The 27,207-nt window shown below is 42.1% G+C and overlaps 1 protein-coding gene and 4 non-coding genes across 5 annotated transcripts; all 5 read right to left on the bottom strand.

The window, feature by feature from the left end:
• Positions 1–275: 275 nt before the first annotated feature.
• acin1b (apoptotic chromatin condensation inducer 1b) lies at positions 276–27,207 on the bottom strand. Its single transcript, XM_037547028.1, has 17 exons — positions 27,036–27,207; positions 24,417–24,482; positions 22,075–22,186; positions 20,829–20,908; positions 17,635–19,410; positions 17,193–17,251; positions 8,136–8,274; positions 4,426–4,471; positions 4,006–4,139; positions 3,670–3,816; positions 3,367–3,538; positions 3,013–3,152; positions 2,679–2,786; positions 2,414–2,521; positions 1,653–1,995; positions 860–957; positions 276–753 (listed from the first exon to the last, which is right to left on the bottom strand). The coding sequence occupies exons 1-17, from the start codon at positions 27,171–27,173 to the stop codon at positions 403–405; spliced, it is 4,017 nt and encodes a 1,338-aa protein (XP_037402925.1). The 5' UTR covers positions 27,174–27,207; the 3' UTR covers positions 276–402.
• LOC119262671 lies at positions 17,453–17,563 on the bottom strand. The gene has a single exon (XR_005129811.1). It is a non-coding gene; the product is annotated as a small nucleolar RNA U6-53/MBII-28 (small nucleolar RNA).
• Positions 21,071–21,181, bottom strand: LOC119262672. Its single transcript, XR_005129812.1, has one exon. It is a non-coding gene; the product is annotated as a small nucleolar RNA U6-53/MBII-28 (small nucleolar RNA).
• Positions 24,237–24,347, bottom strand: LOC119262670. The gene has a single exon (XR_005129810.1). It is a non-coding gene; the product is annotated as a small nucleolar RNA U6-53/MBII-28 (small nucleolar RNA).
• On the bottom strand, positions 24,583–24,693 carry LOC119262674. The gene has a single exon (XR_005129814.1). It is a non-coding gene; the product is annotated as a small nucleolar RNA U6-53/MBII-28 (small nucleolar RNA).

The following is a 27,207-nucleotide window of genomic DNA, read 5'->3' as shown; positions in this document are numbered from 1 at the left end:
AGTGTGACTGATGTTTAATTCTGAAAACACAAAAGAATTTTACAACAGTAAATCTGGAACGTATATAAAAAAAAAAAAAAAAGTTTGATGGAAGCCCTGAAAAGGAGAAAAAAAAAAAAAAAAAAAAAAAGGATGTACAGCAGATACAACTATGTTTGTGATGCTACCAAAGTGTATGTTTATATATATATATATATATATATATATATATATATATATATATATATATATATATATATATATATATATATATATAAATAAAAAAAATCAAGAGTGTAAACTCCTGAAACAATTGAGTTTTGATTTTCAGCACTGAACTTTTGCTTCATACTTGGGCCTCAGCAGAGGTGGCATCCAAACATCTTAAACACCACGCACAACACGCGCTCACATTTTTCCTACTCAGCGTCGCCTGTCTCTAGAGGGGTTGCTGCGGCTCCGCGAGCGTCTGCTGCCCCCTGAAGGCTTGGAGTCGCTCGCTCTCCCTCTATTGCTGTCTCTCCTCTTCTCTCCCTCCTTCTCTCTACCCCTCTCACGTTCCCTCTCTCTTTCTCGCTCCTTGTCCCTCTCTCCTTCTGCAGGCCGGTTAGAGCTTCCACTACCGCTCACTGCGTTCCCTCCCTCCCTCTCTCGTGCACGCACTCTTTCCTTCCTCTCTTCCTCTCGCTTTTTGTCCTCCTCTTCCTGCAGTTCTTTCCTCCTCTTCTCTCGCTCCTTCATCCGCTCCGCTCGCTCAAGACTTCTTTGAGCCGCCTGTGGAAACAAGAAACGGAAAACAAGTTTAATCCTTGGAACCAGTTGTTCAAGCAAGAAGTGTATGCAAGTTTTAGAAGTGTTAACACATGTATGGGTCTCTGACCTGTTCTTCAGTGAGTGGCAGCCAGTATATACATGGAGCAGCTTTGGTTTTACGGAACAGATCATCCAGTAGTTTGGCAGGAGGTTCCTCTGGTTTTTCTGTGGCAAAGGGGATGTCAAAAAAAAACAAAAAAAAAAAACAAAAACAAAAAAAAAAAAAACCACACAACATTACTACAGTGGAGCAAAGTATTTCTTGCTTTACATCCCATTCATTTTTATACAAACAGGCAGCAATGGAGGTAAGCAGGCAAGGGGGATAAGTAGCCATGAGAATTTCTTGATACTATGCAAATGAGAAGCTAAATTTTTCTATGCAGCAGACCACTATATTTAAATGTTAATGTGGAAACTTTTACAATATATTACACACATGCAGAGACACCATCATGTGACCAGTGAAGTAGGAGCTTGTGAAAACAGATCTATTCAGCATCTCTTCAACATCTTCTGGTGGAAATGCAGCTTATCAGACTAAACTGCAATGAAGGATATTCTAAAGTTTCCATAATAACGTTACTGTGCATGCTTAATGTGGCAGCATCCTAAACTATTAAACCACTGGTGCATGTCTAATCATGGATCAGACACAAAGCAGGAACCAGCGCTGAACATATACTGAATGGGGGATAATTACAACAGCTGGAGGAAAAAATGAAAACGGGCCTATTAACATTATTTTACTCCACTCAACCTTTAGCGACCCCAAAGACCTGACAATGGAAGCAATTTGCTTTGGTGCAATGAAAATGCAGCTTGTCATGATACTGTACATAAAATACTTCTCTCCCTACCTTTTTTCTCTGCCTTCCTCTCTTTGCTCTTTCCTCGCTCTTTACGTCTCCTGTCCCGCGATCGTGATCTCTTGCCTGCATCTCTGTCGTCTCTGCCAAAGTCTCGTACTTTGTCCCTGTCCCATTCCCGCTCTGACCGCGTCCTCTCTCTGCGCTCCATCTCCCGTTCTCGCTCTGCCCACTGGTCCCTCACTGCCGTGGTGCCAATGTCCCTCTCTCTTTCCCTCTCTCTCTCCCTCTCTCGTGCTGGAGGCATGAGGGGTGGAGGAGCAGCAGCGGGACGGGCTACAGGCCCTGTGACTCGCGGGTCATCTCCAGTCAGGAGACCTTTGTGGAAGTCCACCTGGAGAGTAGCAAAAAAGATAGAAAAAGGGAGGGGAGGAAGACAGGGGAAGATGAGAGAAGTTTACAGATGGCCATTAAAAACACCCAAGCGTGAGATTTTACGGAAAGCATCCTGCAACAAAGTTTACAACATATTTTGCCGCAAAACAAAATCAGTTTGTTTATTTTAAATCAGAAAGCAGAAGTAAAAACAACCACTTGGCCAAAATTACATTTTTCATTTTCACAGACATCATAAAGTGGTAGAAGCCACATCAGTAAGTCTATTTGACATGACTGAACCACATGGTGTAGTTAAGTAAAGTGTGATGAAACCAAACATCTTACCACTACACTTTGGAATAAGGAGAAAACTGTATTTGATTTTTGACTGAATCTGTGCTTTAAGCAGAGATTGAAACGAAAATATAAAGTACCTCGTCCTGTTCACAGAAGTCCACTCGGAGCACTTTGGGATTGCTAGATGGCCATTTCACACCATGAAGCGCCTCACAAGTTGCTACTGCCTCCTCTTTACTGGAGTACTGCACAAGAAAGATCAAACAAGAGACCAGACTCACTTAGAAATTAAATTAGATCAAGATTTAGTTTCCATAAACATCCTGTAAGTAACCGCAAGACTCTAAAAGAGATGAATGATGAGAAACAGATGTGGTACAAAGCAATGGAAAAAAGACTCACCGTCACATAGCAGTGTGACTTAATCTTATCTATCCAGAAGCTTTCTTCAACCACTGTACCAGTCCGATTCAGGAGCTCTTTGAGCTGGCCCAAAGTGAAGGGGCGTACCTACACCCACACAAACAAAATGTGTGGGTCAGGGAAGGCAACCTATTAAAAGACTATGACTAATTAGCACAGCAACAATCCTTATTTTGTCATTTCATTACTCTGATATGTAACGCCCAAACTGTGTGCACTTCTAGTGGTAAAGACTTTTGGAATTTCACTTGGCTTTACAGTCCTTTAACCATGAGTCATAAACCCCAAACACACACTCAGAGCGCTCCCTCACCAAGTTGCAAATGTGGATGATGTTTGAGACTTTGCCTCGAGGAGGGGAGAGCTGCCGGCCCGTGCGTACAGGGTCATCAATAGCAACAGACACTTTCTGTTGACTGATCGAGCGACGCACTAGAGAATCATTAGGAGTCACTAAGAAAGAGAAACAAAAACAAAAGCAAAAAAAGAAATACACCATTTACTACAAAGATCAACAGTCAGCATTTCAAAGATGACTTACTACCTGTATGGGCTGTGAGAGAGAGACAGAGAGAGACAGAGAGAGAGTGTCTGGTCTGAAAGGCAGAGGCTTCTACTGATTCCATTTTTAAAAATATAATTTGGGAACACCAACACCACAAGTTACCTTTCTTGGCGTCTCCCCCTTGTGTTTCCACTGCAACCTCTGACAAGCTCTCCCTCTGATTCCTGTGGGGTTTCTCTTTCTCTCCTTCTGCCTGCTCCTCCTCCTCCTCCTCCTCATCTTCATCCACTTCCTTTTCTTTCTGTCCATTCTCTTGTCCTTCAGATGGGACAACCTATTTACCCCCCCCCAAAAAAAATTGTATAATTTGGTATATTCTAAGTGGCACCATGACTATTATGAGCTACGAACATTTCATCTCTACATACAGATTCCCCTTAATGAACTGAATCTTGCACCAAGTACCTGTGTTACAGTGCGTCTAATCTTAAGCCCCTGGTCCTCCTCACGGTCAACCTGCTGGCTGGAGTCCTCATCACCAGAGAAACGCCCTTCATCTGGGTGCAGCTCCACCACAGCCTCCTGCAGTGGCTTAATATCTGGAATCAGGGACTGCAAATAGAAAGAAAAACAAATAGAAGAAATACATTAACATGATTAGACTACTGGCAAACGCTAAAGCAAACAGAGGAATAGAGAGCATTACTGAAAAGAAAAACTGTGGTAAATGACAGAACAAACAAGTGGATAACAACTGCAAAAGTTGGTACAGCGATAAATCGCGTCTGTGCAACTCTGTACCTTCAGTGACTCTGTGGTGATACTAATCGAAGGCTTCTTGGCAGTGACTGCTGTGCTGGAGCCCCACCTCCTCTTCCTGCTCGCTCCACCCCCAGACTCCGTTTCTGTCAGTGATGCTCCCTCTGGCTTAGTACCTGCAGATTTAAAAAAAAAAAAAAAAAAAACAGCATTCAAACAAGCAAATACAGAGACTAACATGACAAACTTAAAATAAAACAAACAAAAACACTAGTTCTGTTTTTTTAAAGAATAGCTAAATCAAAAAGCTAAGGTTACTAACAATACATATGGGATCAGCCCACCATGTAGTATAGTTACAATAATGATAACAGGCAGCTACTGACTTCCATTCACTGTCAGCCACATTAGCACTTCTAGTCCCGCAAATCCTTTGGACATACACAAAAAAGAACGACTTACTAGTCAGTGAAATCTTGCGTGCAGCAAATGCCTTTGGAGTGGTGCTCTGAAAAGACAGGATGACCAAAAAAAGAAAAGAAAAAGAAAGAAGAAAAAAAAAGGCCCAAGTGGGTGCAGGAAGGGGTAAGACGGAGAGAGACAACACCCGGCCAGGAGAGACAGCAGGAAAGGGGGGGGATGATAGAAAAGAGAAAAAAAAGAAGAGACATAAAACTATCAATGAAAACATATTAGATGAACTAATCCCACAGACAGAAGCTCTGAATGTTCAACCCATTAGCTGCCTTGCTGTCTGTCCAAAAAACACCTCAATTCCTTAAATTCTAGCAACTTAAACTGAACTTATGTTATGAAATGCATGCTTTGCCCATATTCTATTCCACTGCTTGTATAAATAAAGCTACAAACCATATCACCCCCAGCTTAATCTAAACAGTATGACAAGATAAACACCTCTAAAATAAAATCACCCCTCCTTCTTAAACAAAACAAAACAAAAAAAAAGCACTGTGATAACTTTATCAAAAATAAATGCATCTTGGGAAAAAAAAAGGGTATTTCCTGGTACCATTGACACCTGATTCCTCACTGGCTTGGCTATGGCCCAACCACACGGCAGTGTGCACTGTATCTAGGCAACAAGGGTCCAATCAGAAGAGGCTGAGGACGGGAATCGGTCACAATTTGAGTGTGCTGATTGGCCGGCTGACAGGTACTGCTCTTTTTGCTGAGCCTTGACTTTGTGAAGGAGAAATTTTAGATTTTCTGAATCAAACTGAAAGTCTTTGATGTGTTTTCATTATTTCTGATGAACAGAAACAGTCTTTGTTGAATGAGTGACATGATTTTGTGATGTTTCAAGTATCCAAGGTAGTCTATGAAAACATGGGTATTCATATGAAAATGCTTTAGCTCTTGTTCAATCTGGCAGAGCATGTTGAGAGAAACCAGTCCAAAGCTACTGCTGAAAGAACTGTATCACAATGAAGCAAAGTCCATAATCCACACTGCAGACAAGGTTCACCGCAATGGCATTTTTAATCCCCAAGCTTGCGCTGATTAAAGTCTTTGGCTGTTTTCCTTTAGGCAGCCATTTGTCCACCGAGATGGCATTAGGTCAGAAAGGCTGGTGGCTGGACTGACCACAGACTGTCCATGTACTTCCTTCATGAAAATATAGAAGTGTCCATATTTAAAAGTAACAGCAGGATAAACAGTTTCCAGGCAACCCTCTGATAAAGCTCATGACACTTGCTATTCCGAAAAGTTATTTTGTCTCTTTGAGCAAAGGTGGTAATAAAGCTCATCAAAAAACAAACTGTTCAGCAAGTGGCAGCAACCAGATTGACGACTCACAAAATCACAGCAGCACGTCAAACTCCAACAGGGAAATAGGCGGAAGTCCAAGCCAAAACAGTAGAGCAGAGGAAGTCCGAGCTCTACTTTTTAACTCTGGAGATGAGTCTGCTGCGGTAAAGCAGATGAGGGCTGACTCTTATAAGGTGAGCTTGAGTCCATTAAAGTCTATAAAGGAAAGCATGCTGCTGAACTAGCAGGACAAACACACAGATGGTCGCGGCGTTTAAACCACTGTGTGTGTATCTTGCTGCATGGAGAAGTCCGGTAGCATCTGGTTGCAAGTTGGCAGGATTTGTAGGTGAACCATGAGGGCAGGTGCAGGTGTGACAGAGGTGGCAGCTTCTCAAAACAGCCGCCACTTCCCCCACCCAATCAACTCTGAGGGCTTCTCTTGAGCAGTCAAATCAGGGGCCACATCAGTTTGTGTGGTGATCAGCGTGGCCAATCATCCGCCAGGATTCCGTCAGGTGATGCTAAGTGTGCAGTGTCGACTCTGTCTGAGGGGATAGCTCAGCCGCAGCCGAGCCGCTGGGACATAGCTTGGCAGGTGATGGAGGTGGAGGAGAGGTGGAGGAGAGGTGGAGGTAGTAACGCAGGTACCAGTATGAGCAATGGAAGAAGGGAGTTCACCTTCACAACAAAGCAATCAGTGGGTTTTTAAAAACACAACACAGTCATACCACCAGATCAAGAGAGAAGGAACAGAGTGAGAGAGCAAGATGTGTGTTTAGTAGGAGGAAAGAGAGGGAGATAAGGGGAACCATGGTGTCAGAAAGAGAGCAAATAAGGGACTTCTGAAGCAGAGAAAGTGAAATAGTAACAGAGAGAAATGGGGAAAGGAGGGTTAAGAGCCTGGCTATCTCTCTCCACACGCTCTGTCAGGGTCTATTACATTTAATCCACTCTCTCCCTTGTACACCCACACACACACAGACTGTCAAAGAGCTCCTACAACAGCATGTGAATCATCAAATCCAGGAGACATTTTAAGGCGATACTATATAGAAATCATTAAAACAGTAACAAAAAGATTATGTCTGCTGTCTTTCAGCTTGGTTACGAATCTGGTCATTTCTACTCTCGGCTAAGTGCTGGTGTGACAGACCCTAATGCACCATCTAATAAACAGTTTCTGATAAATTTCAGACAACTCAACTTTTCAAACTACAACATAAATAATACAACAAAGCATGTATTAAACTCAAAGCCAGGCCTTGGGTGACTATGGCACTGATCTGGCTATTTTGCTTGGCCTTAGCAATACCCCTTAGTAATTTCTTTTCAGGTGGCTTTACGCATGAAAATGTGCGTTTAAAATATCATTACATAAACACATGTACTGCATTAAGATCTAATCCTTAATTTATACTTTTTTTTTTAGGACAGCTTGAGTGGTACATTACTCACTCACAGTTTTCATGGAAACTCGCCCACCTCTGTACAAGCTTTGTGCATGTTGCACAACTGCTCATCTACGTAAATGTAAGCCATCACAATAGCACGCTAGAACATAGGAACACTATACATACACACATATACGGACTGGCCTTATTTACCTTACAAGCTGGTGGTTATTAACCCCAGTACCCTGTCTAGCTTACTTTGGCATTTTCTCTGCTCAAACACAACCAATCCAACAAACCAGCTAATTAACAAGCAGGCTGGTCATCACTGATTCAGACCAACATACAACGCTTATGTATAACAAGCCCTTTAGACATCACAGCCACACACCTCCCGCTCACGCACACACCAACTTGCCAGTGAGCTGAAGGCTGTCTAATTTCACACGCCGTTAGCCATTTTCAACCTCTGACACTGTAATAACAGCCAGCAGAGAGAGAAAAGAGGAGCGAGAGACAGAAAAGGAAAGAGAGATAGAGGGAGGGAGAGGGTTGCTCTGAGAGATACTTTAAATGTGTACAGCTACAAATCTTAAAGGGGAAAGAAAAAAAAACAATTTGTTTTCTTTTCAGTTTTCCTGTATCTTATGCATGTATTCATGACACTTAACTGCCAATTACTTTTCAAGAAAAGTAATAAAAATGGAATGATTAAAAATATTAAGACTTTACATGCTTTCCACTGGAGCATTATACAAAATGTAATACATTTATTCTTAAGCAGTGACAGTTCGAGCAGAATTCGTCACTTAGATCTGCCTTTATTACACTACATAATGTGAGTTGCTATGTTGCACCACCACTGCAAATAAAGCTAGAAGGACAGTTTTCTTTATTACTTACAAAGATGAATGTGAAGGCACATCCTCTAATACTTTCACTCTATATCCCTCCCCCGTTCCTTAGGGTTTTTTGCTCCACAGGCCTCTTTAAAGAAGGCCTCATTACCTCATCAGGGCGTGACTCCGCAGTCTCTGGCGCCCCCTGTGGGGCAGGTTGGGCCAGCGTGCTCTGTGACTCAGGGCGTTCCTCAAGCTCCATAGCAACAGGTCCTGTGGGCTCAGCGACTGCAGCTTGCTTCACATCCCTAGAGAGAGAGAGAGAGAGAGAGAGAGAGAGAGAGAGAGAGAGAGAGAGAGAGAGAGAGAGAGAGAGAGAGAGAGAGAGAGAGAGAGAGAGAGAGAGATGCATTGCAATGAAAATTACATCACCACTGAGGAACAGAAGGAAAGATGAGGGACAAAAGGAGAAAAAGTGGGAGTAGGGAGAACACAAATACAAAGCAGTAGAGTAGGAATGAAGTCATCAGTAAACACAGTTAGTGCCCTCAATAAACTGCATTAGAGCTAATGAATAGCTGACATTTGACACACTTCGCAAACACTCCATATCAAAGGACAGAGGGAGAAATCAACATGCGCAAAATGAGAGAGAGAGGTAAGGTGGCTCAGGCTGGTGATCTGGGTCACTATAACTATAAATAACTCCGCAGCCAAATGACACCCAAAGTCAGGGTCAAAAACACATGCATTCACAGACACAAAATGACATCCAAAGCCAGAATCACAAACACTGCTGAAACAAAATTAACCGACTGGTGTCACTCAATCAGAAGTGACCCGTGCAAAACACAAACAAGCAAATAAGGCACAAGCAGCTGACACTAGACTTTACTATGGCCCTCGTGTAGACTCTTGAGATCGTGTGCAAAAATACTATTATCCACTCTGACCACTCTGGCCATCACTGACTGACAGTAGTATTGTGAGAGGCACGTGAAAGCAGGCAAGCAAGAATTAAAAATAAATAAATAAAAAAAATAAAATAAATAAATAAAAAAAGAGGGCCTTCTCAGTGTGTTAAGGAAAAAGGTGTCATCACCTCAGAGACTTATCTACAGACTGTGAAGCTTCAGTGGAGATTCACAGCCCCCTTCTCCAGTAATCAATTTCAGCACAATGTAAGGCAGTGGTGCTACAGAGAAGCCTACTTTAACCAGATATAACTTGTGTTTCTTGTAAGAAACTTGCCAAGTTGACTTTGTTCAAACTTTGTTCTGTATGGTTAAACTGCACTTTTACACCCTACAAATTGCTTCATTACAAAATAATCAAATGGCCAAAGCTTACTAGGTAAAGTTAACCTGCAAACTACTGTTACTGAACACTGCCATCGTTATTAGGTTAATAACTGAAAATCTTGTTTAACAACTCTGATTGAATTACAATGACCGTCAGTTAAGCCAACATTCATGTTTCACCAGTAAAGACATGTGAGAAAAGCTGTAACACTGTTTTATAAGGTGTGAAACCTTAGAAAAATGTGAAATTGGTCAGTCTTTAGCAATCAAGGACTACATTGCTGCTCTAGAACGAAATGCAGCCTGCAGCCTCTTATTAGTGCAAAGGGGGAAGAAAAATCTGATACGGGCTACAAGCAAAATTCAACCAACACAATTATCACCACCACATGCTAATGACATAAAATAAACTAAAAGCATCTGGGAGCATCCGACACCGCCAGAAAACAGATGCTAGAGGGAGATGGATGCCAGGAACGACAGAACAGATCAATAAAAAAGCAGCCTATGCCATTAGGACAAGAACATCAAACCTTATTTATCCATTAGGTCACCCTATCAGTGGGAAACAGATCTGTTGGCCACAACAATTGCATTTACAGTCCTTTGAGCAGCCTCACCCACGTTCACTCACTAACACGTGATTCATGCTCGTCACTTGTATCTGAAAAAAAATGTTGAAATGAACACCAGTCCACTGTATAAAGATTGCCAGTGATCCTTATTTAAAAAAAAAAAAAAAAAAAAAAAGCTTCCATCCTGTTCCATATTTTCAAGATAAGTGGGCATTTAACACATGGTAATAGCTTGGGAAGGGGTCAATCAAGCAAAGCGGTGAACATTTACACATCAATGTGAGGCCATGAACACTCAACACATGAAAAACGACGAAACCACTGATAATAAAAATGAAACACCGTGACACAAGTAAGGGAGCTGGCTACAATACCACACCTGTTTAAATACCCCTCCTGAGGGTTAATCACTTTCCTAGAAAGCAGAAACAGCACAGCACCCCATTTTTCTTTTAGGATGCTGAACCCGTGAACATCGGTAGATACCCAAGGCAGGGTATTCCAGGCACTTCTGAATTCCACACAGACCATTTTGACTCCATTCAAAGACAAAAATTCTTGCATAAAATAAATGTGAAAGCGGCTTATGGCTTGACTTTTGGAAGTCAACTGGAATAATTTCTGTAATCGAACAGCCCTACCAAACATGAAGCACTATTTTTCTCCTTTAACCACTAAGCTTTAGAAGGAGCTATTTTTAATTGAAGCAATTCATTTTAGACTTAAAACACCTACAAGTAGATGCCATGCTCACATGCTCTACTGCCCTACAGGGGAAATAACCAGCTTACATGACACAGCAGTGTAAAAAGTGTGCTATACTGGACTGACTCTCTCTCTCTCGTCCAGCATTCCTACTGATATTGCCTTGATGCCAGTGCTGATTTGCCATCTCAGCTAGGAAGTAGTGCCCAAGTACATGTGGTTCGTTTCACAAGCCGAAGCGCATTTCTGTGATTTTCCACCACTGACAGCAACTGATCTTCTCTCCCACGGGGGTCTGCCTGCAAAACTCCCCCAACACAGCACACACCCGGTTTCCTTAACAACCAGGGGGGCTGCGTTAGGGAGGAGCTCCACAACACAAAGAAAAGTCCTAAAACGCTAAAGTACATTGCATTCAACTGTGTGTGTGTGTGACTATATGTGAACACAAGCACACGCATTCATAGCCGTACAGTTTGTGTCTATATGCGTTACCACCCAGAAACACCGCTGTATCCAAGTAACAAAGCTAATGAATACAACGTTTACCTGGCCACCTTTTTCTACAGCAACAGGTAACGCTAGCTAACCCAGGCCTAAGGGATTTTTCCACTTGTGAAGAAAATTTAAGAAAAAAAAAATAGAGAGCGCGTCTTGGCGACCTCCTCGTCCCCCTTCGAGAAAGCCACGAGGAAACTAAGCGCAGGCCTCATTTCACGAACAAGGAATGTGTCCTCCGTGCTAAACGCCGTCTCTTTCTGACCAATTCATCTCCATCTATCGTCCCTTTTCCTCAGAGATGTTCACACCACTCCGCCTGCTCGTCCCCTTCCCGCCTCGCCACCACGCAGGGCATGAAGACGAGGCGAAACCAGACCTTTGCAGATTAACAGCTTCGCCGCTTCAGAAGACAAACAGACGCTTATTCCTCCACAGAGACTGGGATGCCCATAAACGTAGCCACCTATGCTAACGCTGAGGCCGGCGTTAGCACAGCCTGGTTTCCCCTGAGCAGACTGACGCCGTGGGGCATTTCTACAAATCTACTACCCCTCTCCCGCTCCCTCACCTCCGCGATCTGTTTCTCCCTTACCCGCCTTTATTGCCGTCGGACAGCATGTCTGCGCGGCTGCGGCTGAAAGCCGTTGTATCGTGGTGAGAGTCTTGTCGGTTTTTTTTCTTGTGCAATGCGTCGGTGATAATGCAGAGCGGCGTTCACTTAGCGGCCATGTTGAAGAGAGCTACAGGGCAGAGGGGAGGAGGAAGAAAAAGGAGGAGGAGGACCTCCCAGAGCACGGCTCTGTTCTTCGGCCGCGTCCCAACACGCGCACTTATGTCCTACAAAGCGCACTCGTGTTCTTTAAAGCGCGTTCTAGAACGCTTGGTTAATGCGCAGAATTCCAGCCTGCTCCCGCGGGTCCTCCTCGGACACAAGCTCGCGCATTTTAACGCACCCGGAGGCCGGAGTGCTGCGCACTACCGAAGTGTCCTAGAAAACGAGTGCGCACATTGGAACACGGCCCTCCTCATTCAGGACCACACCGCTTTTTTTCGTGGCTGCCACACAGAACGCCTGAATAAATAAATTAAAAAAACTGCCTACGCGAAAGGCGCTGTACAAAGACAAACTGTCCAGATACACCTGAAATCAGGACATTCACGTTTTTAATAATGCGATTTTCACTTTCTTTCTGTCTGTCTTTTATGGTGCGTCTTAAATTGTGGGTTCGATTTTAAAGCCATATGGAGGATTCAGCAGGAATCCAGACGCCAAAGCAAAACACATAACATAAAAATACTTTGGCTGCGTCCGATTTATGAAACTTCCTGTCTGCAGAGCTGACTAGCATGTGGATCCACGGAGCTGCTGCACCAGGCAATATCATGTTTCTTTATTGTTTAAAATATCAAACCACTTCAACATGCTCTCCCATGATCAATCTCAGTTTCCATTCAAATTAACATAAAATGCTCATATGGCAGTCTCAGGAGTCAGTACCATATTTAGGAATTAGGAATACAAATATAGACACCTTGCTGTTGTAAAAAAAAATGGCAACATATTTTATTCATTACATTTAAACCTCGTTTCTACAGACATCATTATGGTTTATCATTTTTCTGAACTATGTTTTTAGACGGTTACATTTCCCCATCATCTTTCTTTGCCTTATAGGTTTGGAATGTGGATCAACATGCTAGTCAGAGCTGCCGTTTACATCAACCATGAGCTACAGAGCTGGTAAATATAAAGGAAAGCAGATGTGAAAGTATGTTTCATGAAGTAACTCAGACAGCCCCACTACTGAAATTTGCCAGCTAAACAATGGTTCAGCTCTGGGGTCTGGTAAAGCTCTGCTGAGCCTTTTACACAGGCACACGCACACACACACACAGGTCGGTTCAGGGCTTTATTGGATTGCCCATTGCCGATTCATGTCTCTGAATGAAGGTTCATTGTGGTGCCACTCAGCTCTGTATGCCAGGGTAGAGCAGAGTATTCCAATCAGTGAATCTCAGCCAGAGAAAACAAACATGCATAAGCATAACATGTTGGTCCCAGGATCATGTCTTCTGGTCACTTTGATGCACAGCTTCAGGAAATTGCACTCAACTACATAATAATGAGTTGTATGTATGTAACAGGCACCTTACAGTGTCTATGACCTTACTGGTTCACATGAAGTGCATGAGTATATAATCTTTTGAACAATCGTGTGTGCACACATACAATCCATACGTGGCTATTTGAACAGCACCGAATGAATCATGCAGCAGAGAATGCATCTATAATTCTTGTATCAGTATATGAATCTGTATGTGTGGTATAATTAAAATCTGAAATATATACTGACATATTCTGCTGCTTAAAAACCCCCTACTCAGGAATTAGCTTAGCAGTTGTATCAGTTGTGCTAGAGCAGTGGTTCCCAAGTAGGTACACTGGGGTACATAAAGTATTCTCACATTATATTTAATTTAATCTTTATTTCAGCTGTGCAATTATACAGGTACTTTCCCAGTGCAGTACTCACTGAGCAAGAGATCCTTACTGAACCTGCTGCTGTGTTTAATCAAAAGGCCATGCCAAATTTCAGGATAGTTCAAGTGTTGCACACTGCCATGAATCTGGCTTTTACGCATGAACAGCAAGTGTGTGATCTTTCTAAAATCCATATTCTAATAGTTTGATTTTTTCATTCATATAAATGGTAGCTTTGGAGAGGGACCATATCTGGAGAGACTTTTCAGAAACGAAGCATTGTTGTTCTGTGTTGCTTCATGATAGCCCTAATACTGCACTCCATAACCCAAAACCTCTTATTTCATTTAATAAAAGCCATAGACTATATAATTCTCAAGCAGTGAAGTATGCAGTATCTTGTCCATGCATTCAAGATAAAACAAAATAGGTCAATAAATTAATTAATTGGAGCAGATATGGAGTGGATTTTCTCTGATCTGTGAGCAGGAAGCAGCATATAGGATACTTGGAGCAAAGTGTGGGAATTTCTGCCGCTCCATTTCACTCACCCATTTGGTCAGGAACTACTGATGTAATCAGTTGCTATGATGACAAATAATGGATAAAGAGCATGCCCAAATGGGATCTGGTCTCAACATGAGGGTTCCGCAAGTTTAAACACCTACACACATTTTAAAAGGGACAGCATACTGGATATCCAAGTAATAAAAAGGTAGCAACTGTGGTAGCAAAAAAAAGGTAGCAAAAGTTATTAATTTTGTGCAGATATGATTAATTGCCCAATTCTCATTTTGTTGTTCAGATTGTTTTTACATGTGCCCTCTCTTACATTAGTCTGAACAGAGCACCCTCCCGAACTGATCTGCTTGTGCCAAAGAACACCAATCTACCTGGCACACTCATCCAACAAACACAGCTGTCCTTTACATTTCCTATAATAACAGAATAACAGATTTTCATATAACATGAAGGACCAACACCAGACACAAAAACACCCACGCTGGACAGATTTTACAGAAAAGAGTAAAATGTTTGTGCTCGTTTTAAATGCAGAAGCTGATCAAAACAGAGAAAGGAATCTAGTATATGCATTTTTCTTCATGGCAGGTAAACAAAAGAATGGTTTTGTTTTTTTTTCTTAAAGTTTTTTTTGTTTTACGTTGGCTACATAGCAAACCTTAGCAACGGGCATTTTGATGACGTTGCCAAAAAGGGCCGGTCCCAATGTGCGGCAAAGTCTGACGAAGATTACAATGGACTGATATGCCACATGAATTCCAGTCTGACTGTTCAGACAGAAGTCATTTTACTGCATATCAGACATGCATCATATTTCCATAACACATATGAAAGTTACCCAGACATCAGTGTTTTTACTATTCACAATGCCACACAAAAAATATAATCGGTGGCACATATGAAGGAAAAGTTTGGAACTGGTCCAATTTTACCTCCAGTGTGAACATACCATAAGTAAAAAGCTACTAATTTGCTGGATCAGGTATTCAGAATTGAGTAAACACAAAGCTGGGGTAGACCGATTGATGGCCCAACTGATAACCGGAGTCGTTAAGTTATGTTTTCCAGATTAAGAGAATATAAACTTGCTTCCTCGCCGATAAAAGCACCTTTTTTATTCATGTGCATATCTAATACGGTTTCTGTGTTCTGTGGTATTTTGAATGTGTGAAACTGTGAATGCCTACAGCAGAGCTCCAGTGGGCCAACTACAGTGACAAGTGACTCTAGTCATTTTTTTTTTGCTCATTTAAAGCACAAACTGCTGTCACGTGCTACTTTGAAAGACTCCCCTGCTCTGCTAGGCTAAATGAGCAGTTTCTATCGAATCATGCAACACAGAATGCGTCTGATATATTCATCACACATAACTGCAGCTTGTTATTGCATAAACACTTTTGGTTGAACAACAAAGTGAAATAAACATTAACATTCACATTCCCTCATTGTTGCTTTTTACAAAATAGCGACAAATTTTACTGCATGACTCAATTTTTCTTGCAATCACTGACATGTTTTTTTTTTTTATCTGCTTGTTATCTTAAAGATAACTATAAAATGTTTACATTACTATTTCAGGGGTGATGGTGGGAAAAATTCCTGAGCCTGAACTTTTTTTCTCTGCTCGGGAGGTGAGCAGGGTGGGGGTGCTATGTATGCGACACACTTAACACATACCTTGTTGGCCCCTGGGCACAGATATACGTCTATGTATAACCCTGCTCTTCATTACTGTCAAAGAATTTTTGCTTTTGAATTAGTCCCTTCAATGATAGTGTTGAATTTTGTTGAAATACATGAACAACATTCAGACATGAGATAAACAAACCCAATATAAGCCTATATTTCAGAAGCTTGTGCAGATTACCAGAACTCGTGGGACTAGCAGGCCTGCTCAGGAATCCATACCTGTTTTTAACTAGTCACATACCTTATTGCTTCTATAGCATAGGAGACTACAGATACTACAGCCATACCAAGAACGGTCAGCAGGTGGCAATAACAATACTCCAAAGTAAACTAGGAATTGATTAGTAGCCTAACCATTGACTAAATGACATGAACAAGGACACATTAATTTCTTTTAAAAATATAATAGCAAACTATGCCCCATTTATTTTAAATATTTTGAAACAGTTACAGTGCAACAAACTCATAAATAATACTACAGCCCTAAAATTACTATTCAGTTCCATTTTCCCCTTAATATAGGCTTAATATAGTTGTGTTCCATGGCTGAGTTTATACGTTTGCACGTGTATTTCCCGGGATTTCCTACTGAATCTATCAATTTGTTTGGTCAAAGCAAGTCCCGTCCCCCCTGTTTCTGACTGGCTTAATGGCTAGTAGGCTCGGCCTTGGTGTTGGTTACAGTGAAACCTGCGCATGTCAGATCAAGAGAAGTGTCAGATCCTATGGTCAGATCACGAGGCCAGGGGTCGGCAACCCGCATGCGGCTCTTTGATCCCTCTGATGCGGCTCAGCTTTTGAAGATAATTAATTTAATTAACGTATATTATTTTTGAGACTTGTTTGGGCGGAAATATCACAAACGTCCGGTATTTAGTTTTGGTTCGCTTGACTGACATGTCGGCGTCGTCAGGCGTTAAGTAAAATTCTCGTAAATTCATACAAACTACAAACATCAATTTTATGGTGAATGAATATCTGCCCCAAATATTGGTTATTGGTATACCTGATTACTAATAATCAGTATCAGCCCTGGAAAAATCATAACAGTCAACCCCTACACGAAACTGTTGTGGCCAGGACAAGGTGCCCCTCGGGTAGTTAAAGCGGTCCTCTATCGTGGCTGAGGTGCCCCTGTCCTTTCCTCTGCTCCCAAACACACCAGATTTAACTCCTGAGCTAATTAACAACAGCTAAACACTGAATGGATAACATCTCCACAAGCATGTGTTCACTGGCTTAATTAATCCGCATCCTTTCAGGTTGGAAACCACCTACCGGTCAGGCAGAATGGAAAGTTGCAACAAAAAATCCTGCTAGAAAAGCGACGCTAATAAAAGCGCGATACTTTGAAGACAAGTTGTGCATGATTATGTCTGACCAATTTAAAAGAGCTATTGATAAAATCAGTACAAAGTGAAAACTTTCATGTGTGTGCTGTAACTGCTAACCTGGAAGGTTTTTCTCTCTCTTCTCCTGCAACTGCTCTTGCCGTTTTCTTCTCTTTGTCCTGATTCAAATAAACACAAAAGCTACATTAGCAGAGCAAAACATGAAAATACAACAAAACCCACCTCTCCTTTACAATGCATTTTCATAGTTCACACACACAAAGATAATGAACAGATGTGGGGTCATCTGTCCTCTAGTTTTGTTTGGAAATGTATTCACTGTTTCCATGAGGTCTTTAAACAAACCACCTTGTTTGTGCTTTCCTCAGATCACACTGCACGTGTGAGAAGTTAAGTTGAACTCACTTGCACCCAGAGAGACAGTGTCAGTCTGGCGCATCAGTATTAGCATGGCAAATTCATCATAGGAAACACAACAAAGGCAAATGCCCCCAACACATCTGAAATATTGAGTGATAACATGGACAAGCAAAACACTCACTTTCTTTTTACTTGGTGGGCTGGATTTGTCCTGTGGGGAAGAGCCTGAAGAAGTGGAGGAGGAGGATTCTGAGTCAGATTCAGAGGATGAAGAGTGACTGGAGGAGGATGAGTGCCGTTCAGATGATTTTTCTCTCTTTCTGGGTTTTGGTTTTGCTCTCTCTGCTTCCCCTTCTTCTGGTGGTGGTGATGGAGGAAGCACAGAACGGGTCCTTTGAGTGTCCTCCCCTGCTTCAGGTGCTTGCGGAGATGCTGGTTTGTCTGTTTCTGCCTGGGGCTTCATGTCTTTGTCATCGTCCTTCTCAGGCGTCAACTCAGGTGCAGCAGCACACTCCTCTGTCTCCATGGCAACGTCTACGTCAGCATGCCGTGGTCCAGAGACAAGGACTGACACCTGCTCAGGTTTGGAAGGGGACAGGAGGCATTCAGGTGGAGGAACTTCAGAGAACATCCGTGGTCGCTTAGTAACAGGAGGAGGGGTGGTGGCTGGTGAGATATGATGGAAATGGGCAGAGCCCTGGGAAGGAGATGCTTCACGTTGGCGTTTTGACGATAAATGGGCACTCTCGTTGGCCTTCTCAGGCTCCTTCTCTTTTTCCTTCTCCTCTCTTAATCCTTCTCTTTTCTCCTCTTTGTGTTGCTCAGGTCTTTCTTCCTCCTGCCTCTCAATCTCTTTCACAGCCTCTGAGTCCTGAGCACTGCCTTCGGTGGTACAGAGGGTAGTGGCTACTAGTTCAGGCTCTTTGGGCAACTCCTCTTGGGGTAAATCCTGTTGACCAGGAGGAGCCACAGCACCACTCAAGGCATGAGTATCATCTTCTCCCCTGGAGATCTCAAGCGCACTATTGTTGGCCTCCATTTCCATCTGTGCATCCTCCTGATCTGCTTCCTCCATTGCTCCATCTGCTTCTTCTTCTTCTTCCTTCTTCTGCCCACCATCAAAAGCTCCTTCAGACTCCATCTTGCGCACCAAAAGGCTGAGAGGGCCTGGTCTGCGCTGGGATGGTGGCTCTGGGCTGCTAGATCCGGAGCTAGAGCTGGACTCCTGCCTCTGTAGTGGTGGAGGAGAAGAAGCACCGCTCATTCCAGCTCTTGCACCTTCTCCTGGTGCTGCAGGCTCGTCCTGGTCTGGGGGGCTTTGCTTGGGGGTGTCTGGCATGGGGAAAGAGAGCTCTGGGGGTGGAGATGGAGGAGGCGTGGGCTGGCGGAGCTGCAGAGGAGAATGATGCACAGGCTGTGGCTGAGGTGGAATGTGCTGAGGAGGCTGAAGCTTGCGCCTGGAACGCTGCGCAGACGCTGCCGGCGGATGGTGCACAGGAGGAGCGCGGGCATTTTTCCTCCTATGAGAAGGGCCCCACTCATCATCTTCATCACTATCATCATCATCATCTTCATCGTCGTCGCTCTCCTCTTGAGTATGAGCAGACTGACTAAGCTGTGGCATCGAATGTGCTGGTCCTGCTTCAACAGGGGCAGTACCTTCTCTTTCTTGTGGACGGGGCACGAGACCCTGTCGTTCAGGCTGACCAACTACACGCACTGAGAGAGAGGCCACCGCGCGGGGAGGGGAGGGAGTGGCAACCTCCTCTTGAGAGAAGGAAGGCTGCCAGATCCTCCCAGTGGAGGCATCAGAGGGTTGCTGGGCTACTGGAGCTGAGCCCACATCCAGCCTACGAGCTCCTGGCAGACCTGGATCCTGCGGCAACCCTCCTCCATGATCCCCTCCCTCATCATCTTCTGCTCGGGACAAAGGGGGACGAGACGCTACCTTGTGACGCTGCAGAACAGACAAAAAGAGGGGAAAAAATAATCACTTGAAATAGATTTGGGTCATATGGCAAAACTGTAATACTGATACTTCAAGAAGTTTTCAAGATAGGCAATATTTATTTTTCTGACTTCTGCTAAGCTGGAACAGACAAATAGTTACAATAAAAAAAATACTATAAACACTATGAATACAAGGATTCGTATTGAAAGTTTCAAGTACTGTATGAAACCAAATCCAATTAAATGTGACTAATTATGCTCTCTTTGAAATCAAACATGCAGTTGGGTTAATAGGTCTAATTATGCTCTCTTGGTAATCAAACAGGGAGGTGGAAATTGCTTTTGGAGTACAATATTCACAACACGCTCAGAAAAGCTTACACAAACACAAAAGCAGTCAAAACAGCACAGAGTTTGAAGACACAGAGTGAGGTACTGTACTTCAAAACAAAATATGGATTTTTACAAAGAGAAATTTGTGTAAATCATAATGTGGACTTGTTAGGATGAGAATTTGACAAATGTTAAATGCCAGTGTGATAAAGTATTATTTATTTTGTGTTCTAAATATACAGACACCACCTGTCTCTGTTTAAGTCAATGCAAATTGTAAGGCATTTTCCTTCCATACATCAACATATTTTTAAGTGAAACAGGGTATCAAATATCTCTAAGCGAGCTTAACATTTTTGCTCAATAATAGTTGGGGGCTGTGGGAGGAAGAGGTGAAAAAATTGCTTAATATTATTGGTTAACATCCATGCCGACTGGTGCACAGTGACAAAATTCAGAATGATGTTTTAGAGGCAAGTAGATTTTACTGTGATAGCAAAATGGGTAAATATTTTTCTTTTAAATGATGAGATGATTAGTGCCTGATCGAGACATGAACAATCAAGGTAGAACAAAATGCTAATTTTCATTTCAGGATGACTTTAAGAACATGTTTACTTTAATAGCAAATTTTTACCTTTTTTCTTAAGAATTTGATAGTCACATTTAATCTCAAATCTACTGTAAGCCATTACAAACAATGGCTAACTCAAATGCTCATGTTTCTACAGTTGCTTTCAAAAGCTTTTCACCTGGTGTCAAAAGAGTTACACATCCATTTTTTGTTTTGCAGACATGAACACTTGGTCAGAATATATTTCATGTGTATTAACGGATAAAACAGCCAGCAAGTCCATTAGTTTGTCACAAATTCAGTTTTTAAAAGGAAAAATATCTGCTTAACTGTTTTGCTGTTGTACAGCATTCCTAAATGCAACCAAAGTGAACATGACATAGTCCACACTAGTTTACAATAAACTCAATTTATTTTAAAACACAGATGAAATCTTGGCTCTCACAACATGTTCTGTTCAGCCACAGTGCAGACTCTCAACACACAGTTGTGAGTGTTTAGAAAACGTATGTGCGAACCTTTTCTGGCAGGTAAGATGAATCGTCATCATTGGCCTCTGCGTGGTCTTCTTCCTCAGGTCCTGCAGGGCTGTTTGAATCTAAAGCCACACAAGGCAGGAATCATAGTTGGAAACACAGAGCAAACAACATCTTTTTCAACATATCACTTCTTTCTTGAATCAGAATCAGTAATGTTAACTGCTACACAAAATAAGGTGGGTTATATTCAACAGGAAATGAAATCTAGCATGTGCCTGGTATTTCCTCAGAGCACACTGCACGTGTGAGAAGTTCAGTTGAACTCACTTGCGCCCAGAGAGACACAGTTATTCTGGCGCATCAGTATTAGCATGGCAAACTCATCATAGGAAACACATTCAATTCAATTAAATTAAGAGACAAACATTAAATTCTAGCTGATTATTTACTCTCAGATAACAATTTAAATTGTTTTTTTTCCTTCAATTTATGCAACTATTGAACAACTAAGTTGCCAAATTGGTGATTAAGCTACCTGGCTTCCTAACCGCTGATTCCTAGTAGCTCCCATTGGATGAAAATCACAACTCAAGCTCAAAACACACACTACTCACTGCTGCATTCTAAAGGCCAATTTATAGTCCAGGCGACAAGTGTCTTTCAACAAAAAAATGACCTAAAAGAGACAAAATGTGTGTCTGCTGTGGAGTCGCAGATCTGGTCACGCTGAATATGTGAATGAGCAGTGCACGTGAGCTGTAGCACTCACAGGACCATGTCGCTTGAGTCCCACAGAAACGGGCTGCCAGCTATTTGAAACTAGGATCAATCCACATGCATTTGCCCCAAGTCAGTTAATGCAAACACATCCACTTCACATTCTGTTTGTTGTGACACCATTGCATTGTGAAAGTTAACAACTGTGGAAAACAACTGCCGTCACCTTGAATAATCAGATGGTTATGTAATAACTGTGACAGGCCTAGCAATATGTGAGCTGAATCCAAGGACGACTTATCTACACTACAATATGTACAGAACACTTTTTGCACACAAGATTTTACTGAAACCCCCACAACACAGTAGGTCATGAAATAGAATTAATGTGACCAACATCTGTCTGCAGCAATCTGACTTATTTCCAAGATGAAATAACTGGATTTTTTTCCCTAATCAAACTGCTGCAAAATGGAAGCAAATTAAAGTGTTTTATATTTTTGGTTCAGTATAGGTTGGTTCACTTTGCTTTTTTGAGGGCTATAAGTTGTGCTCTGCTGTGTCTTACCATCCGCCTCGGCTGCCTCTCGTGCCTCTCTTTCCATTCTCTGGCGCAGAAGCTCTTGTTGCTTGGCCAGGTACTGTTTGATGAAGCTGTTCTGGCTCATCTCCTCCCCTATCTGAACCATAAAAAAGTGCACACTTCAGCTTGATTCAAAATCCCAGATCCTATGTACCCTATTAGCGCCAGGAGCTGGTTTCATTAATAATAAGTCAAGTATGCTGTTTTTGGAGTAATTTCACCGATAGATATTAGAAAAACCATTGTAGCCATAGAAACGGAACCTAAATTAATACTGCTAATCTTTGGATCTCTGGCAGCAGACACCAATCTATTCCAGAAAAAAACTAGTGTGTTCCTGATGTTTGTGAACATACCCCTTTCATACACACACCCAAGCAAACACACATACATATATATTAGGGGTGCGGGAAAAACGTGATTCTTAGATGCATCGCAATGCAGACATGAATGATTCTGAGTCAATTTATAAATATCAAAAATCAATTTTCTAAATATTTAATTTATAACGTAATGTTGATGGAACGTAAAAAGCGGAACTTGGAGGTGGGCAAGTGCAGCGCCTGGACAGTCTGTGGAGGCACACATGGATGAGTGAGAAATCTGACCGGCAGCCTCTGCATTAAAAGCCAGGTTAGGTCAGGAGTCACAACCCAAATGCTAAGACCCATTTTGTCTTCTCAACAAAGTAAAATCTCTGTCAATGTTCAACTGATTAATGAGGCTGAAGTCACTTCTCATTCGCCAGTTTCTTGTTCGGTGGAACTGCAACTTTTTAGAGACAGTCTCTCGTTGCAGATTTAACGTACCAGGAAACAACTGCAGTGCTTATAAATGTGAATCAGTCCATTTGTCTCCAAATGTTCATTTTAATGTCTTTTCGTAGCTGCTGGCAAGGCGAGACTTCATTGCTATGTGACTGAAGGTCGTTGAGAACCAGGGCTTTAGCGCTATGCTGCACACTTTGGAGCCGAGATTCAGGGTCCAGTCTCGAAAATATTTCACTTACACAGCGACCCCCTGATGCATCTCTACAACAAGACCAAAACCGAAGTTATAAAATCACTAACGTAAACAAGTAGGATGGCTGTAATGTGCTGCGTGGACATTCACTGCCACCAGATGTTATTTCACTGTAACTTTATCGCAGATGAGTGGCAGCAGCGTCTCAGTGAATGAGACATTCACTTGCCACATTACTTCCAGTTGATTTATTAATAAAAGATATTTTAGATATTTAAAGCTTTAAAACTACCAAGTCCTCAGACATTAGGTAAATAAAAATCCTGTATAGAAAAAAAAAAAAGAAAAAAAAAAAAAAAATTACCCATTTATTGATGAATGGACTGAAAGAAATTACCTAAAAAGACTTGGGAAAAAAGTCTGGTTCCATTGACTTAAATTAAAAGTAAGTCAATTTTTTTTCATCTCCTGTAAAGTTACCATTTTGGAGATAAAAGGGTTTGATCTGACAACAGCTAAATTATTTGATTTTTATTATTTATATATATATATATATATATATATATATATATATATATATATATATATATATATATACACACACACACACATACATACACACACACACACAATATATATATATAAATAAATAAACACAGACACAGACCACATATCTAGTGTATATCGGCTGATGTTATAAATAGCATGAATAATTCATTCAACCCAATGTTTTTCAATTGCAGCACTGGTTATACATCCTGTTCAGTACACTTCAGTTAATCACACCAAATGTCTCATGAAAAGAATAACTAGCACTTAATGACTTAATAACCTGAGCCTTAATGACTTGCGAGTTTAGTTGTAGCTTACAAGTGTCTGTGGGTTTTTATTCCATGGTCGTTTGTTTAAAGACGGAGGCAAACTTGATCAAACAAGCTGCTTTCATTCCAGCTCAGTTGTGCTGGAATGAAAACCTGCGGCCACACAGCCTTTTCCAGATAAGTTGGAGACTCTTGTAGCACACCGCAAAGGTATAGACGGGACTTGACTGATACAGAATAGTCAGATTTGTTACATAGTTGTGAACATGATGATCGGTAATCCTTACTACTACGTAAAACAAAGTAGGTTGTTTCCTATTTGATCGTAAAGTTTAGGACAAAAAGATGGAAGGGTGCCCAGTATTTCCTCAGATCACACTGCATGTGTGAGAAGTTGAGTTGAACTCAATTGCACCCAGAAAGACACAGTCAGTCTGGCGCATCAGTATTAGCATGGCAAACTCATCACAGGAAAGACACCAGGGGAAAATTTGAACAGTGTCATGAATAAGCAAATCTTACCCCACACTAAGCTTTACTGACCTGCGAGTTGGGCTGCAGCCCAGCATGAGGGGTGGACGTCCTCTGTAGGTTCTCCAACATAAGTGCCTGGAAACAATGCCCAAACAGACACTTCAGCAAACACAACAAAAAAAAAACAAGTTAAATATACTGATTTACATTTTGTAAATGAGATAAGCTGATGTGTTTTCCTCAGATCACACTGCGAGTGTGAGAAGTTGAGCTGACCTCAGCTGCGCCCAGACAGACACAGTCAGTCTGGCACATCAGTATTAGCATGGCAAACTCATCACAGGAAACACACGATAAGACATACACATGATGTACATTTGGATTGTTTTCAGATGAAGTGATTTTGTGAGGAATGTGATCTACTTGGGCTATTTTGTCCACTTTAGTCATTTGAATGTCTTTCCTGATTCCTTGTCTGATTCAATTATGATCTGCTATTCACACCTCTCACTGTCATGCTTCATCATTTCGTATTACAGCAAAGATTTACAAACACGCCTCACTTCTTATGCCGAGAGACGTTGGATGTGCTAAGAAGTTCCACTGTGGTGGTATTTTAAGAAACCCAGTAGCTGAATATTTTTTCCTCCCCAACTCTAATCTACCTACCTCTCGTAATACGTGAAAACCTTCCTTGAACAGGGCTAGAGTATGCTGATAAAATATCTTACAAATGTACCACAGCAGCATAACGTGTGACGGTTTATACGTCTGTTAGTTAGTAAGTTAGTGAAGCCCCAAAGCCTGCGTACTACCACTCTATGCTATAATGAGCTGCTCCGACTGGACTGTTTTACACTTATAGGGAAGCTTACATATTGCTGCAAACGTTAACAAGACAGAAACCAAATTTTCAGAGCAGAAACCTATTAATTTTAGCTATGTATTCTGAACTGTCCTTTCAAATCTAAAAGCAAAACGCAATAGAAATTTTAATACAAACAGCTGAGCAACAGAGGCTCTACTTTTTTTAAATTGGCAGGTTATAAAAGTTACCAAATATAACGCTCACAACACCCTCGTTCAAAAGTTTAGAATCTCTTGCCACGTTAGTATTTCATTGTTTTATATACAGTAACTTAGTGTACACAGTTAGTATTACACACTATCTTTTGATAGTTTTATTCAACTTGTTGAAATTCTGTGAACAAGAAGTGAAAAAAAATGATAAATAATAACCAACAATTAGCTATTCGCATAGATTTTTGTTATCTGCCTTGAGATTTGATCTCCTCTTCTGAAATGAAAAACTGATCATTGAAATTTTTGTACAATACTCGATGTCCTTCAGAACCGCCCCCAGCTCTGCTCGTCATCTGGGCACATTTGAAAAATCTTAATTTGTGTTTACAGCTTCCTGGTGGTGTGAGAAATCAGAAATGTTTTCAACATGCATCTGCAAGAAACGAGGCAATGTATTGATTAAAACTCTGGTTACAAACGTTTAACCAGTGCTTACAAGCATGTAAACAATACTGTGCATCAACATAACTGTTAAAACTGAACCAGCATCCCGGTGTGACGGCAGCACCGGTATAATTTCACAGCAAAAATTAAACTACTAAATATGACATAAACCTGCGATCCCACCGAGTCGACCGCGTCCAGCTCCACACAGACAGAGTAAACAAACCACATGGTCGCTGAGTGGTCGCTCCATTTCGAGTAACCTGCCTCTGCGTTTCGCAGGACCGCGCTGTCCAGTCCAGAGCGAGTCCAGTGCGCAACGACGAGGAGTCGCGTTTGTTTATAAGCCCGATTTACTGCAGACGGGAGGTGCGTAAAGTGCACCATTCACAAGGCCATAACAACCACAACAGAAGTCTGATTTTCCGACGTGTGGCCTGATTTACATGTCAAAACAGATGCAAAGAGGAAAATGGGAGCTAAACGTCACTTCACACTCGCTACGTTGTAAGTTACAGATCGTCTAAAACAACGTGTTTAAATGCGAAGCACTTCGAAGACAAAGGGGTCGTTCCCGTGTTGTAATAAAACGGTGTACGGTTAAATAAGAGTCTCTGTTGCACTAATTAAACCAAGTTTAACATTTAAATGGTGTGACAGACACTCTTATAAGCTTGCGTGACTGGCTTAGTAAGAGTATTAGCTCGATCTAAGTCCATCAAGCCAACTCCTTGCACGTCCGAATTAATTTCATTCCCCAGCCAATTTGTCCCATCGAGAATCTCAAAGTTTAGCTAATGACTTTCCGCTGTTTTCCAGGCCCGAGTGTCTGTCAGCCGTCCGTCTGAGCCATCAGAGGAGCCGGGCGCGCCCCCGCGGACTACAAACACACACTCAACTCACACAGGGCGCGGGCACGAAGTCAACTCGCAAACCTCGGGATCACACGGCCGAACAACCGACTTCCCCTGCAAAAAACAGACACACACGGCGCACAAAACGGACCTGTGCTGACTCTTACACGTAGTCGAGGACCTGCTAGTTACTGTGAGCGCGCAGGTGGCGGTTTAAAACATCGCGCATGCACTAAATCAGCATTCCCGCTCCCGAAGCCTTCGACACTTCGGCCTGTCGCTTAGCTCAGCTCTCCGCTGCGAGTGAACTTGATTAGCAAAGGCGCCCCGCTTTTTAACTACAGCCAAGCCGCTGGAGGAAACTCACCCCTTTCAGGCGCTTGATGAGCGCGTTTTTCTGGCCGCTTTTGGCGAGCCCTCGCTGCTCCAGAGCAGCTTTTAAATCCGCCACACGGAGCGAATGAAGCGGCTTCCCATCCAGCGTAACATCTTCGAGCTCCGCCATTTTGCCTCCCCCTCTGCTCGATCGCTCGAACTTC

Source organism: Pygocentrus nattereri, chromosome 2, assembly GCF_015220715.1.
Source record: "Pygocentrus nattereri isolate fPygNat1 chromosome 2, fPygNat1.pri, whole genome shotgun sequence".
NCBI lineage: Eukaryota > Metazoa > Chordata > Actinopteri > Characiformes > Serrasalmidae > Pygocentrus > Pygocentrus nattereri.
This window is presented reverse-complemented; position numbering and strand designations above follow the sequence as displayed.